At 39.1% G+C, this 16,457-nt stretch overlaps 1 protein-coding gene across 11 annotated transcripts in view; it reads right to left on the bottom strand.

Moving 5' to 3' along the window:
* The window catches only part of AOPEP (aminopeptidase O (putative)), a 212,536-nt gene that overhangs the window by 27,925 nt on the left and 168,154 nt on the right, over positions 1-16,457 (bottom strand). For 9 of the 11 annotated variants that reach the window (XR_009961246.1, XR_009961247.1, XR_009961245.1 and 6 more), the window contains one exon: positions 9,296-9,412. Coding sequence is in view for 6 of the 11 variants with exons in the window: in XM_062600334.1 (XP_062456318.1) it covers positions 9,296-9,412 (117 nt within the window). In the remaining 5 variants the exon portion in view is untranslated. Of the gene's footprint in view, positions 1-9,295; positions 9,413-16,457 lie in introns of those variants that run through there. The other 2 variants (XR_009961252.1, XR_009961251.1) reach the window with 2 other exon arrangements.

Here is a 16,457-nt window from a genome sequence, read left to right as displayed (position 1 = left end):
GCTTACAGGTTCATAATGAAACAATCAGTAATGGAACAAGCCTCCAGATAGCTAGGGGCTTTTATTGTTTGTTTTTTTAAATACTGTATCTTCCTTGACATCCTGGCAGCTATGTCAGTACTACCACGTATATGCAAACAGGGTAACCTTTTAGGTTACCCTGACAAGGTCAGACCAGGAGGTTTGTATTACAGAGCTTGGTTTGTACCACCCTACACAAAAATACTTCATAAAATTCCAAATAAGACAACTTCACCCGATTCAGGACATCTTCAAGATAGATTTCGGAAGTCCAGGGGACTCTGTCACAACTTTTTCTTTTCCAGACAACAGACTACTGAAAAGCAGGAGCAATCTACAAATCCTTCTTCTGTAGATTATTTGGATGAACAGTAAAAAGCAATTCTGTATTTGGTTCCTTCTTACTAACAGTTCCTTCTTTTCCAAGTCTCATTAAGTCAGTGGTTACCAGATAAGGAGTAAATTAAGGGCCAAAGCCAGGTAGAAAAGTAACCCTGAAGTAAAGGGCATTAAGTGAACAGCATCAGTAATGGGGACTAGGAAACTTTTGTTAATGCCACCCAGCAGCCAGTGAGATCACTTGGAACAAACATGTTTCTGTTGGCTCCTACCAGTGTTTGGGATCAGGAGCGCTGACTAGTGCAAAGTTATTTCGAGTGCTCCATAAATCTTGCGCGCCGAACATGTTCCTCAGAGAGCTAATGCTGATCAAGGGATTTTCTGTTCTTCTCAAGTGGCCGGAAAAGCCTCCATATTGTGCATGTAGCAACAAAAAACACCCGAATTATAGCTACTTGAAATTATCCTTTGAGCAGTCTTACAAATTCATCCCAGTGTATCCACTGTGCTATAACAGGCACCCATAGTCAATCGCAGTGGACAATTCCCACTGCTGTTACTGGAAGTGTTTCTCCTCATCCTGTTCCAATTCTTTTAGTGTCACACTGCATTTTGGGCCTCAACTTTGGTAACCACATGCCATATTACTGCTATCTTTTTCAAAGCACTTTACATTGGGGGAAAAAAAATGCAGGACTGTGAAAAATTACCTTTACCAATGGTAATAGTGATATTGATACTCTCTTCCCCCAAAGTCTGCAAACCACATTTAGATGCAACACTAGCCCAAATATCAAATGAGATGAAGACCTGATATAATAAAGATCACAACGGCCTTTCAACAAGTGGAGGTCACGTATCTCCTTTGCAGGAGATGAAGTTAGTCTCCTGTGCTCTGTCATTATCTGCTTTCTTAGTGAAACTGGAAAAGATTTTCTATAGCAGTAGAAAGACAGTAGAAAGATGCTCTTTCCCAGTATTTGCTGGATGAAATACAAGGAGATAAAGCAGGGTAAAACTTCATAAACCCTCCCAAACATACTCTCATATACAAAATAAGGCATCTCTCAATGACTTGGATTGAAGCTGAGGAATCATTTGTCTGTTTAAATATGAAATAAATAGATCAGAAGATAGCAGAAAATAATAAAACAAGCAAAAAATTACTGTATCCATCTCTGTTTTCCTCTTTTTTTTTTTCACCGTGAAGAAAGAAGATTCCTGTAAAATGGTCACTAGTTCAAGTTGATTTTCTTTTCCCTTTATCAAATTGGTGGTTCATATCAATTATGACATCAGTTACAGATAAGGACCATACAGGTATCTCCCAGTTCAGCTGCAACAATGCTAACTGAAGCCCACCTCCATGTTTCTCCACGGCCCAGCTAAGAAGGCTTGGCCAGCCTGTGGTGGTATTTGCAACACATTGCTAGTTTTATTCTAAAGCTGAGACTTCTCCTGAATCCCTGCCCCAAGCATATCCTATGAGGGAGGAATAGCCCAGGGGCTGTGCTGAAAGGAGAGCTCACCAAGTGCCTTTTCTGCCTACTAGCATGGACTGACCTTTCCCTGCCAGTTCTCTTTTTCATCCAGTTTTACACTATACTCTAGAGAGCTTTGTTCCCTAAGGGCACCTTCTAACAATGCTTAATGACAACCTGCAGGACAAATGAATAATACAGTGCAAGAATGTGCTAACCTACTGCAGTGACCACCAGATGGGAAACAGCAAGACAGATACTGATTGTAATTCATTTGTACTTCTGTGTCTGCCAGTTTTTCACAGGGTAGGAAAGATCAACAAATCAAAATTATTTTGTTCTAAACACAGTTCTCACTACTTAAAGCACATCAGGCACCTTGTATGGTTTGTATTAGCACGACTGGATTTCTGTCAGTGAAATAAGATGCCATCGATCTATAGCCTCAGTCTCATAGGCAGACCTCATGCACAATGAAGCAGTTGTGTGAGAATGGCTTTATGCCACCCACCTGACTCATGATATTATGATCTTAACTCATTTTACTCACATTTCTCTCCTCTTTTCCTCTCCCAAAATATACCAGGTTATGTTCCTGAATACAGGGAAAGCATTATGAAAGAGAAGAGCATTTTAGCCAGTTTGCTGGGGGGAGGGGAGGGAACTAACAAAACTGCTTTCCATATGCTATGCAGGCAAGATATTTTACAAAAAAAGTGATGTCGACAGTAGGAAGGAAAGAAAAGCTAACTCTACTGTGAAGATACTGGAGAAATGCATTATAAATCTTTCTACTTCATCCACATTCCATACTTTTTATCACTAAGTCTTACAAAATTCAGCAAAAACACTTGCAGAAATATTGTCTAATAATAATAGGACTCAGAGGTTCACATGCATTTATTGCCCTTCTCCTATGGCTACCTTAGTGATTTTTTTTCCTCTCATTTTTGTTACTGTTGTGCAGGCTACTTGCACATCCTATAATCTTGCATGTGGTATACTACAGGCCCTACCAAGACTTCAGAGACCCAATAATGGAAGTACCCATAGTGTTGCTAATTACAGAGTCACTGTTATCCAGAGCTGTTAGTGTAATCTTTAGATATTTGTAACAAAACTATTTCCGCTTTTTTAAAAAATATGTAATTCCTCAATAGACTATGCTAGAACATGATAAGCTTGTACAATCATATCAAAGAGGTGTCATTAAGGTTAGAAGAACTTAAAAAAATTTGTGATCACGAACTTTTCAAGTTGACTAATTCTCTAGGTTCTACTGGAAGCTAGATCTTGATCAAATTAACTATCTCCATAAAATGACAGCTCAGACCAACCAAACAATCAAACCCCTCTACTGACCCACCTTTGATTCTGTTATCTCACTACAGTGTCAGAGAGCAACTGTAGTTTCTTTGTAACATATCCCAGTTCTCCTCAAACAGCAACCCTTCCAGCTGGGCTTCGTCATTTTGATTAACTGCAGCCAGTCAATTTCTATAATGCCTCTCTTGGATACCAGAGTAGTAGTATATCACAGGAGATGTAGCCTGTCTATGAACAACCGTATTATGTAGCAGGAAGCAGCAAAGCTAGAAAAGAGGGAATGGGAAGAAGAAACCAAGGACACAATCATTCTTCCATGCAATTGCCTCCCACTTGTCTGACAAAGTCAGAGACATGATAGGCTCAGGGCATTGAGAGTTGATGAAGAAATGGCTTTAAACTTTGAAAACTCCACTGCTCTCAAAATGTTGTTTAGATATATTGGGATATGCTTAATTCAAATAACTCATGTGAGTGAATTTACTTCTGGAAAACAAACTTGTAGCTTCCTGCCTACTCAGATGGTCCAATATTTGAACGGCAGATAGTGGACTTATGATTTGTTACAGAAGTGGACTGAGCAAACAGGAGGGAGCACAAATTGTGCTGCTATGTAGATGCCCTACAAACATCCTGCAGCATCCAAAGCTGGGGGCAGGCCAGTCTGAAATGCAGTTAGACAATCAGAATCTCATCTCTGGCCCTGGAGGCTCAACGGTCACTATCACAAAAAAAGATGGTTTTGACTATGAATCAGAAGTATGTTACCTAATCTCTGACTTTTTGAGTGAAGCATTTAAATTAATACCTAAATAAATTCAAAAGAATGTCTGAAGCTACAGTAGATCAGCAGTAAGACCTCATTTGAGACAGGAGGAGAGCTATCCTGAGTCACTCTGGGCTGTGGAAATCCCTGGGTGGATACAGCACGATCCTTCCTTGAGGAGCCTAGTCATCACTCAGATCCCAGGCAAAGGCTGACTCACCTCCTCTCTTCCCTTCTGGCTGGTGCAAAGCAATCAAACCAACGCAAAAAACTGCCGCAAACTCTCTTCTCCTCTCTGAAGTAATGTGTAGCCCTTCTGCTGGAAAGCCTGGACATGAATGTACAGGGGTACAAATACTGCTGCTGGCAAACTTAGCTGAATGAGAACAGAATCTGTGTATCACTGCAGGCAAGTGCAGATGCTGCCAGGCACATGCAGTTTTAGGACACCAAATGTGCTGAACTATAAAGTCAAACTAACATAATTTCCCGAAAGATAGACATGTATACATAAAAGCTTCAAGAAACAGGAACAAGGACATCTCATGCTGTACTTGCATAGGACAAGAAAAAACACATACTTGAAAAGGTGAGATTATTCATACCCTTTTTTTTTTTCACGTTAATCATACAAAGTCTGAAGCACTCTATCACTGCAAGAGTACTCATCACAACATAGGTTCTTAAGCTTTCAGAGGGAATAGTATCTTTATAGTGGAGGAACCTACGAGGAATGGTGTGCTGCTGGACCTTGTCCTTACCAACAGAGAGGGGCTGGTTAGAGATGTGAAGGTTGGGGGCAGCCTTGGCTGCAGTAATCATGAGATGGTGGAGGTCAGGATCCTGCAGGAAAGAAGTAAGGCAACAAGCAGGACTGCAACCCTGGACTTCAGGAGAGCAGACTTTGGGCTCTTCAGAGACCTAATTGGTGGAGTCTCATGGGTTAAGGCCCTAGAAGGAAGCAGGATCCAGGAGAGCTGGCTAGTATTCAAGCATCACTTCCTCCAAGCTCAAGAGCAGTGCATCCCAAGGAGGAAGAAGTGCAGCAAAAGGGGCAGGAGACCTGCATGGATGTGCAAGGAGCTCTTGGCCAAATTCAGAAAGAAGAAGAAAAGACACAGAATGTGGAAGAGGGGACAGGAAACTTGGGAGAATTATAGGAATGCAGTCAGAGTGTGTAGAGATGGGATGAGGGAGGCTAAGGCCCAGTTGGAATTGAGTCTGGCAAGGGATGTTAAGGACAACAGGAAGGGCTTCTTCAAATACATCAGCAGCAAGAGGAGGACTAGGGAAAATATGGGACCACTACTGAATGGGGCGGGGGCCTTGGTGACAAGGGATATGGAGAAGGCAGAATTACTGAATGCCTTCTTTGCTTCAGTCTTCACTGCTAAGGACAGCCCTAAAGAATCCCAGAGCCTGGAGACAAGGGAGAAAGTCTGGAGAAGGGAAGACTTTGCTTTAGTTGAGGAGGATAGGATTAGAGAACTTCTGGGCAAACTTGATGTTCACAAATCCATGGGCCCAGATGGGATGCACCCACGGGTACCGAGGGAGCTGGCGGATGTTGTTGCCAGGCCACTCTCCATCATCTTTGAAAGGTCCTGGAGAACTGGAGAGGTGCCTGAGGACTGGAAGAAAGCGAGTGTCACTCCAGTCTTCAAAAAGGGCAAGAAGGAGGACCCAGGCAACTCCAGGCCAGTCAGCCTCACTTCTATCCCTGGAAAGGTGATGGAACGACTCATCATGGATGCCATCTCCAGGCATATGGAGGAGAAGAAGGCGATGAGGAGTAGTCAGCATGGATTCACCAAGGGGAAATCCTGCTTAACCAACCTGATAGCCTTCTCTGATGGCCTGACTGGCTGGGTAGATGAGGGGAGAGCAGTGGACGTTGTGTACCTTGACTTCAGCAAGGCTTTTGACACTGTCTCTTCCTCCTAGAGAAGCTCTGGAAGTGTGGGTTAGATGAGTGGACAGGGAGGTGGATTGAGAACTGGCTGAAAAGCAGAGCTCTGAGGGTCGTCATCAGTGGCGTGGAGTCTAGTTGGAGGCCTGTGGCTAGTGGAGTCCCCCAGGGCTCAGTACTGGGTCCCATCCTCTTCAACTTATTCATCAATGACCTGGATGAGGGGACAGAGTGCCTCCTCAGTGAGTTTGCTGATGATCCCAAGCTGGGAGGAGTGGCTGACACACCAGAGGGCTGTGCAGCCATTCAGAGAGACCTGGACAGGCTGGAGAGCTGGGTGGAGAGGAACCCTTTGAGGTTCAACAAGGGTAACTGCAGAGTCCTGCACCTGGGGAGGGGAATAACACCATGTACCAGTCCAAGCTGGGGGCTGACCTTCTGGAGAGCAGGTCTGCAGAGAAGGACCTGGGAGTGCTGGTGACCATGAGTCAGCAATGTGCCCTTGTGGCCAGGAAGGCCAATGGTATCCTTGGGTGCATTAGGAAGAGTGGTGGCAGCAGGTGGAAGGAGGTGATCCTGCCCCTCTACTCAGCCCTGGGGAGGCCTCATCTCGAGTACTGTGTTCAGTTCTGGGCTCCCTAGCACAACAGAGACATGGAGCTACCGGATAGAGTCCAGCGTAGGGCTACAAAGATAATCAGAGGGCTGGAGCATCTGCCCTATGAGGAACGGCTGCAAGAGCTGGGCCTCTTCAGCCAGGGAAGAGAAGACTGAGGGGGGATCTTATCAATGTGTACCTGAAGTGAAGGTGCCAAGGGGACGGGGACAAACTCTCTTCAGTTGTCCCGTGTTACAGGACAAGAGGCAACAGGCAGAAACTGAAGCACAGGCAGTTCCACCTGAACGTGAGGGGGAACTTCTTCCCTGTGAGAGTGACGGAGCGCTGGACCAGGTTGCCCAGAGAGGTTGTGGAGTCTCCTTCTCTGGAGATCTTCAAGGCCCGCCCGGATGTAACCCTGTCTAACATCCTCTAGGTGACCCTGCTTCAGCTGGGAGGTTGGACTAGATGTTCTCCAGAGGTTCCTTCCAACCTTACTGATTCTATGATTCTACGAAAGTCACTTAGCTATTCATCATTACATACAACAAAAGCCTTCCAACTCCAAAACGTGCTTGCCACACTTCATGGACAATTTTTAACTGCCAAATTTTGTTTAAAAAGACACAGATACACTTCATAGTGCACCACTCTCACCCATTGCTGGTCCCATCATTACTAATGCATAGCGTAAGATTAATGTGAATATAAACATTACATGTTAAAAATAAAAAAAACATATTCTGTTCTGGATGGAACGCAACTGTCAGCCTTACTTATAAAAAATTCATGAATAAAACCTCTGACATTGACAGAGTTTTATTTTTCACTAGCCTGACCTCAATTTTTTATGCCTGAATTTTTAATGATCAATTCTGCCATTTAGTTACTAAAACATTAGAACTTCAGCAGTGTAACTGGATGACTATAACTGATTAATGTCTCTATAAATCAAATATAGACATGAATAGTTCAGTCAGAATCTTGGACTGTGGTTCTTTGTTCCTGGTCATTACAAGAAAAATCCCTACTACATATACTGGAGTTAGACACATGAAAAGTTCCTCCCTCAGGTATGGGAAGGCATGTAAACTAACACTCCCTTTAAAGGACTGTAGGTGACTGTGATCTAATGACTGGTAAAACACAAATGGTAATGTTACCTTACTTGTACTTCTCAAGGTCCACTAAGCCTGTGGTTTCACCTTGTAAAATAACATGGAGATCATGCTCATTTCACTTAGGCCACAACTTTGCTTTTTAAAAAAAAAAAAAAAAAAAAAAAAAAAAGAAAGAGAGAGATCACTCATATGCCTTTATGTGACATGGTAAACTAAAAAGAGAGGCATGAGTGTGGAGAGAAAGGAAAAACTGCAGAAATCTAAGATCGTGGTCTGGTGCTCACAATTCACTGGCATGAAGCAACACCACCACAGCTATTGCTTTGATCTACCTCCCTAGTTATTCCTCTTCCCGTTATAGAACCTCTGACATTTCATTGGTATTCAGATATGATTAAAATATATCCTAATTCCTATAAATAGAAAAGTTGGTTCGCTTACTAATTAAAAATAAGTCTGGCATTTGGAAACTCGTATCAACAGCAACAAAAAAGATGCAATAAACAGCAACAGTTGAAATGTTGCCCACTTTTTTGAGAAAAAGCTAGACCTCTGCCCTAAGGATCTTTCCATCAGTATTTGAATATCTAAGTATTTATAAGCATCCACCTAGTGGTGTCAGTTTAAGAATAACAAGATAGAATTTGCTCTCTTTAAATTTTAATTATTGCCATAAAATTCCAATTATAACAAGGTAAATCATGCACACTGACCTTCCACAGACTTCACAGTAGTTTTTAATTAAATAGAAGTTGAGTATCTTGTTAAGTTTATTGAGCTTCTTCATTATATATTAGTTTGATTATATGCTCATTAATAACTAGGCCTTTTTATTTATACAGCTACACACCCTTTATTTTAACGACTGGTTTCATCTTCTCATTTCCCCTCCTGCATACTATCCACTTGAAGCAAACCCTTACTCATTGCAGGGGCCTATAACCGTTAAGTTCTGCTGCCTTAATTATCAGAATTCTCCCTGCTTGAGAAATCCACTGGGCTCCACTATAAATAGATAGCACTGCATATTGTAGCAAGGTTTGGCTCCTTAAGATATTAAGCTCTTTGGAGCAGGGATGCTAGTCTCATAGATGCATGCAATGGGGTAGGCACATCTACAGTATCACATAAAACTGTGTTTTCTTAAGTGACTGTTAACATCTCTGGCACTAGCTGCTACTGTAAAGAAATGATTCTTCCCTGAAACTCATGCTCAAAAGCAGAACATGCTGCAATTTCTCTGGAAGGCAAACTTTTCTAAATCCTGAATAAGACTTGGGAGAAACAATATTGGCTGACCATGTAGAAGAAGAATTTTAGATCGTAAGAGACACATGGTTGCATTTGGAGACAATACATAAAATTAAAATTAACCAAGTTCTAAATATACAGTTAGCATTACATAGTGAGAAGTTTAACATTTGAATGAACATGCTACCTAAAGTATATGTAAAATTATATATAAAATCTATACTGCATGGTCTCCTAATACTATGGTAGGTAAACACATCTGGACCTACACAACACAAATACAACACAAAGAGAGAGGGAGAGACAGAGAGGGAGAGACAGAGAGGGAGAGACAGAGGCATTTGAAAACGCAATACGAGATATGTCATTTTGATTTTAGACAAGGAAAAGGGGATTAGAATGAGTCTGAATCCTAGAGGAATACTATTATTCCTAGTCAACAATGTAATAACTCATTTTCAGGTGGGTTTTTCAGTGACTTACCTCTGCATCCTGTTCATGAAGCTCGTATGTTTTCTCTAAGCATTGCAATGTTCTAGGACATAACGTCTTCTCTTCCAAGAGAGACTCCAGAAGTAAGACCAGCTGGTCTGGAAGAAGCTAGAAGGAAAATAGATGCCTTGTGAGAATAAAGCTGTGTATAGTGAGCAATTAAATGGAAACAAACCAAACAGGATAAGACTCTGATAACCTGTGTAATTTCAGCATGTGCTTGAAATATGGCAAAAACTTCTAGTTGATTTCTGAAAAACCTCAAGGTTTATGTCTCTATATTCTGAAAGACTCTTTTCTGGGGCCTAATTAAGACTCATTTTCCATGGCTTTCATTACTATATTTATATCGGATCAAAACCATGTTTATCTTATTGAAACATTATCATTGCTTATTAAGCTAAGATCTTTATGGACTACATATGCTAAGTAATTTAATTTGGTTTGGACTTGGAAGGGATAAAATAAAAGAAGAATTTATAGTTCATTATTTCAGGAATCAACCAGAAATGTAAATGTATAATTGTAAGAGTGGCACTTTTATCTATTATATGAGCAATTGCTTGGTATTCCTACAGTAAACAAAGGTAAACAACACAGGTAAATGACACAGAAAACAAGGATTGTAACAATACATTCTGAGGTATACTCTAAGGCACTCTTCTACAGCACAAAGAAATCAGGAGCCATCCTACACTACAGTGAAAAGAAGGTATGGATATGACCTCTGTGGCGCGCACAGTATACATAAGCGAATATATTTTATAGTTAGTTGCCATGACTCCAAAACCTAACACTTTCAAGTTGAGCCTGAAAACAAAAAGCCTAAGTCTGATGTAGCAAGTGCTTAAGTGCTCTCTTTAATAGGCTTATTGGATGAACAAATAAATAATTCAAGCAGAGTTCAGAGAGAAATTACACCAGCTGCCAGGAAATCTGCACTGGAAATTCAGAGTTCAGAATGACCATTCAGAAGTTCATTATATGCCCCAAAGCTTTCCTCATTTTGTAGCACCAAAAGAAAAAGCAGGAGGAAGGCAGGACACGACTTCAAGCTTTTGTGAGCAGAAAGAAACCAGAATCACTTACTTTTAATATTCTCCACACATAATAATAATAAAAGATAACCTGTTATTTTAGTACGACTTCCCATTTTTATCACGCTTGCAGGCTCTCTACTCCTACCTCATGGCCCATAACCCTCTCTCCATATTTTTGATGTGCTGATCAGGTCAAATATGAAGTTGTACACAGGGAAGACCTCTTACAAGGAGACATCACAGCTGCAGCTGCCTCTGTGGACTGAACAAGCCTGCAACCCTCATCTCTGACAGTAAGTCCAGGAAGATATCAAGGATCTTCTGTTATGTCTTCACCGATAAAGATTTTGCAGCTAACTAAATAAACAACTGATAGTTTCCTCCCTCTGTCTGACATAATTCAGCATTAGTATCTAAATCATAAAAAGGAGTCATGTCTTTAATAGGATTTTAACGGTTTGGTTTCCTTGCAACGCATTCTTTTAGTAATAGTCGTATTCTTTGGGATTGAAAAAAACCCTATGTCTTACTGGCTCTAACTGGGGTATTTTCTAAATGCTACTCAAGCCTGTCAACAAAATAGAGTTGTTAAAAATAGTCAGACATTTAAAAATATTTAATATTTCAATTTTAGGACAACTACTAAAATGCCAACTTGAATATTTATTTCACTGTCCAAGAACAGCTGCCTGGGTGGGGGAAGAAAAATACTTTAAAAAACTGAACAGAGAAAACTTCTGGGAAATGGCTCTGTTTGGAAACCAAATTCATTTTGAATGCTAATAAAATCTGAAATGTTGCAGAACAACACACACAAAAAGGTAACTTCTTATTCAGAAAGCTTTCACTATTAACTACAAAGACAGCAGAGCCTTACTTAATTTGCAGAAACTGTTGAAATATGTACATATAGTACATACATATGTACATATGCTAGAGAAAGTACAGAAAGCTTAGAGTTGTTATTTCATAATATACCGTCAGTATGATCGTTATATGGGTTCACGCACAGAAAGCTATTGTTTAAGATAATATTAGGGAATCTAACTGAAGCCAATAAAAGCAAAGAAGTAAAGCAGCAGCCATGTCCTTAATTTACCTCTGTCTAGTGCTGCATTCTGGGTGAAGAGTTTTCAGGATTACAGTTTAAACTCTATCAGTTTATACATGAGACTACAGAGACAAAAAAGTCTGAGACCACAGCTTCTGTTATTTTCCCTTGTTCTAGGTACCAGAGACAAGACTTTACATACTAGTTTCCACCTCCTGGTTTAATTGAAAGCCAGGTTAAGAACTATTGAACAAGGGCATGGAGGGTGGGCGCACTAGCAGAAGCAATGCTGACACACCTGTAAACAAAGTGGTACTAGTGGGCACAGCTACAACATTTTGTTCTTTTATTTACTTCCAACAAAAAATACAGGGAGGAACATATTTTCTTTCACTTCTTCCCCTTCCTGTAAATAAAAAGAGAAAATATATCCTGAGCAAAGACACAGAAAGCTCAGGAGAATTGTCAAGACATAGACTACTAAAAATTCCTTTAAGGTTTAAAATTCTTTTGCCCTCTTTTTCCCCAAATAGAGCAATATGAATAATACTATCCCCAAAGCACTTTAATAAAGATTGTTTACAACTTCACAAAATTGCACTAGAATTTTATTCAACTAAATACATCTCATTACTTTGTTTTCTCAACCACTGTCCTTATTTGTCCCAGCCAGCTGTTAGTTCTCATTTTTCACAGTGAGAATTGGTTGGGGTGCATGCTGTCAATTTTGCACTTGTATAAAGGAACCCTTGCTTTTAGGTGCTACCAAAAGATAAATGCTGGAGAAAACAAAAACAAATTCCGTTTCAAGTATTTTGAAAACATTTTCATTTATGTGAATTCAAATTCTGTGAATGCATTTTGAATATCTAACAAAGAAAAAATACACAATGTAGCTGTAGCAAAATATGGTAGGATAAACATCATTGTGTCAATGTAAATTTCTATGCCAAAAACATTTCCTGAAAATAACCACAACACCCCAAACACAAAATTTCAACCTTCCTTTTAAAATAAATAAATAAGTAAAATAAAAATCTATGAACTACATGGGAGAATGCTGCATAAAAATGCTCAAACATGCATGACTATTAAAGTAGATCACCTAAACCAGGAAATGATGCTAATATCTAGAAACAGTATTTGTAATGTGAAGCAAGCACTTTGTATTATGGCTACAATTGCTGCAATACCATCTGTTTATATTGTAAAGTAGATAGTTGTAGTTCCAACCCATGCCTACTGCATGGAAATCATATTACTTTCACTAGTTTTCTTCTCCTCCAATTATGACTACTGACAATACAAAAAGACAATAAACTAATGTTTTGATCAAGCACACCAGCATTTTTTTTGTCATGTCCCATAAAACTAAACAACATCCACATTAGAAAGCTGTATCTCAGTGCTGTATGCTTGATCTTTCCCTTAAGACTGCACAACCTCTCTTGCAACCATTCTGAAAAAGTTTTTGTTTTTCCACTAAATAGACTAATTCTGTATTTGAAACAGGCAAGATAAAAAAAAGGGATAAACAAACTGAAAATACAACTGAACCTGTTATCAAAAGAACGGCATGTTGAGATTTAATATACACTAAACATTTGGGAATTCAGAAAAGGAAACTTCGTATTTTATCCATATCAGTATACAAGACACTTAAAGCATTATACTGTGTTAAAAGAGCATCTCAAGCTGAGAACAGTTTTGAAAGGGTTTCTACAAATAATCTTGGAACAAAAGTAAGAATTTTCTGAATCCTAGCTCTAACCTGTAAAAAGCTCAAAGAAAACAAATCTTGCCTCTTAAAAGATCTGGTATTGCAGCTACAGAGGTCATCGACCTCACATCCCCGAAGACCACCCACACGAAGGAGAGTATTTATCAATACCTGCATTAACAAATGTAATAAATGCCAGGTTCACCCTTTACATTAGAAAAATGCCACTGAAACATTTGACTACTGACCTTTCACAGCCATGAAATGTGACACAGATATATGTACTTGAGCATCCAGAGCACCAATGCTTGCACTGCACCCCTAAGCTAGGACACAAATCACTGAAGTAGTACAGCTGGTATGCTGAATATCCCATTTGCTTCAGCCTGCACTTGAATGAAGTCATTGAAAGCCTTCTCAGAGGGGAAATGTGCCTCAGACTAATGCAGCAACCGATTGACAGTGGCGTGATTTCTATTATTACTCCATTATCACACTGGGATCTGTGCCTAAATGAGCATACTTCCTCCCTGATGCCATTTCCTTTTATCCTGTCTCTAGTCTAAAAGCGGATCAATGGGAGTAATATATATGATGTCACTTCAATTTACAGCTACTGCCTCCCTCTCTCACATGCACAGATAGATCAATTCTTCCCAAAAATGGTTAAGAAATGCATGGGGAGACTCTTCTCCCAGAAAAGAGTTCTCTGCTATATTTGTCTATGTAGCTACAGCAAGGAACTGTTTATGCTGAGCAAAAACAGGGAGGAAAGGAAAAAAATCACTACTGTATGCTGGAAAATGCTGGCTGAAATACAACACAAACAAGGCCCAAAACAGAACTGAAGCAATCTGACCTTTTAAAATTATACAGAAAAGTTTCAAGTATCCAATTCCAAGACACAATAGATTTCAGCAGTATTTCTCTGGGAGAAGAGATACATCTTCTCCCCACCCTGAATCCCCTAAGAAAACCCCTGTAAAACGTCTTTTCATCTACACTTTTATAGGATTTTCCAAAAGACAAACCAAATTCCTTCCCATCCCTCTCATAAGAAGGGGAAAAAACCCACCCCAGAGCTGAAGTGAATGGTTCTCTTCAGACAGAATTTCTTCACAAATTGCAGACAAGGAAAGGCTGCTACTAGTCCAGCAGAAAGGATTTACAGGGCCAGGCCATCTCTGCGCCTATACTCTGAACCGACCAAACAAATCTCTGAACAAAACTTGCATCGTAAACTCTCAGAATAGACAATTTGCCTGGAGGGCTGTTTTCAGCAAGCTGCAATTAAATGGAAAACCTTTGTTGAACAAATCTCCCCCTTCCTTACAGTGTCTAGAAAACTGCTAGCTCAAAAGTCCAAGAAAACTCTATTTACTTAACAACATTTTTAGATGGACGTGGTCACCATTTATCTCAAACAACATTCTTCCATGCTGTTTTCATCTGTGCTGTTTTTTTTCCCCCGTCAAGGACTAAAATGTACTTATATCAAGTAACACACGAGTTCAATAAAAATGTCCACACAAACAGCTGTTAACTAGTAACTAGTATAATGTGATACACTGCACTTAAAGAGGTTCTAACTCTGAGAGAACTAGTCTGTAGTTTGATTAATATATAGAAAAAAAAATCCGCAGCTGACAAAAAAATGCTTTGAACTGGTCTGTAGAATAAAACCCATCTATTCCAGTGGCTGACAAAATTTCAAAAGTGTGCATTGAAGCAGCCTGCTCTGCTTAATTTTATTCAGGTCAGTTTGTTTATGATTTTCCTCTGAATGAAAAATCAGCTCCCCTTCAAATGTTTATGAAAGATAACTAAACTTCACTAAATTTAAAAGCAAAATAAATATATGTCTATGGTGTATTCTCTTCTAGCTGTAAAGTACAATTCCAAATACAATTGTGTGCAAGTTTTCTCAGTCACTTGGCACAATATTTTCCAGTCTCTTTTATTTATTTTTTTACATTTTAAACAGGAATTATACTGAGTTTTTAATCACAGAAAAGAAATTCCAAAAAAGTTAGTTTTCTTCAAAAAGTCCTTCTCTGAAAAGCAATGATCACGATAATTTTATCAACATTTTGTTTATGATACATTTAAAAAGACTGATTCTGAGACATTTAGGAGGTCTGGTATCACTTGCTTCACAGCAATAGGACATAGAAGCAATATTGAAAGTAATTTATTTAATATAAAAACATTATATTAATGTTTTTAATTATGTATCATTCTTACATATCTTATAGATCATTCACAGTTATTTTCCTCTTTTGAATATCAAAATAAAGGATTTCTTATTTTTGGAAGTAGATCGTCTATGACACAAATTGTTTTAAGGTGATTATCTATTCAAACATGTAGTTTTGATTTATTCTTGCTATTCTGTGCATATGAAAGCACTGCTGGGCGAAGGACAAGTTGCAAAGAACAACACAGAATTATGTATACTCCCAAGTAAAACAACTTGAGTTTCATCAACATTTATCACTCCTTTTCAAATGAAAGGACAAAAAACAACAATCAACCAACAGAGTGCAACTGTCACTACGTCAATATGCAACCAATAAATGTTATCTCAAAAGACAGAGTCACAATTTTAGATGGGTTTCTGAAGGGTTCAAAAAAAAGTGTTTTGTGCAAGTTTTTGTTTTTAATTGCAATCTAATCTAATATGTAGAAAACTAATGTATTCACACAAAATTTGAACAAAATTTGGGAAACCTAAGTAAAGTATTTGTCAAAGGGCTGTGAGGGGCTCTCTAAGGGATGGGAAAAAAAAAAAGACAATACCCGCATTTTTGAAATGGGAGTTGCTTGTAGACAAGCACTTCCAAAATGTGCCCGCTTCTTTGAAAATCTGACATCTTCTGCAAATCTGTTCTAAAGTCACATCGATTTTTCAAACAACATTTGCATACCCAGTGCTGTACTTCCTTAAATGTTAGGATATCCAATTCAGGAAGGCTCTTCAGACTATTTATATGCTTAAACTTCCTCACATTCATAAGATTTTTTGTTCCGTTGTATTTTAAAACACAGTTTTGACCTTATAACAATTCATTGAATAGACACCACTTTATTAACCTCCATCAAATTATTTGATAATTGTGCATTAAACTTTTTATGTGATTTTCTGAACACTGAACAGTATTTATAGAGTAGCATTTAGGCAAAAGCAGACAAAGAAAGTATGGAAACAAATTGAGAATGCAAGGATTTCCTCTTATCAGTATCTTGAGATGACTGTTAATATAGGAATCAGCAGCATAAATAAATATTTTAAGATGCTCCATGTTCTCTGTCTGATATTCTGGCTACACATTACCAGTAATG

This window comes from Rhea pennata, chromosome Z (genome assembly GCF_028389875.1).
Source record: "Rhea pennata isolate bPtePen1 chromosome Z, bPtePen1.pri, whole genome shotgun sequence".
NCBI lineage: Eukaryota > Metazoa > Chordata > Aves > Rheiformes > Rheidae > Rhea > Rhea pennata.
This window is presented reverse-complemented; position numbering and strand designations above follow the sequence as displayed.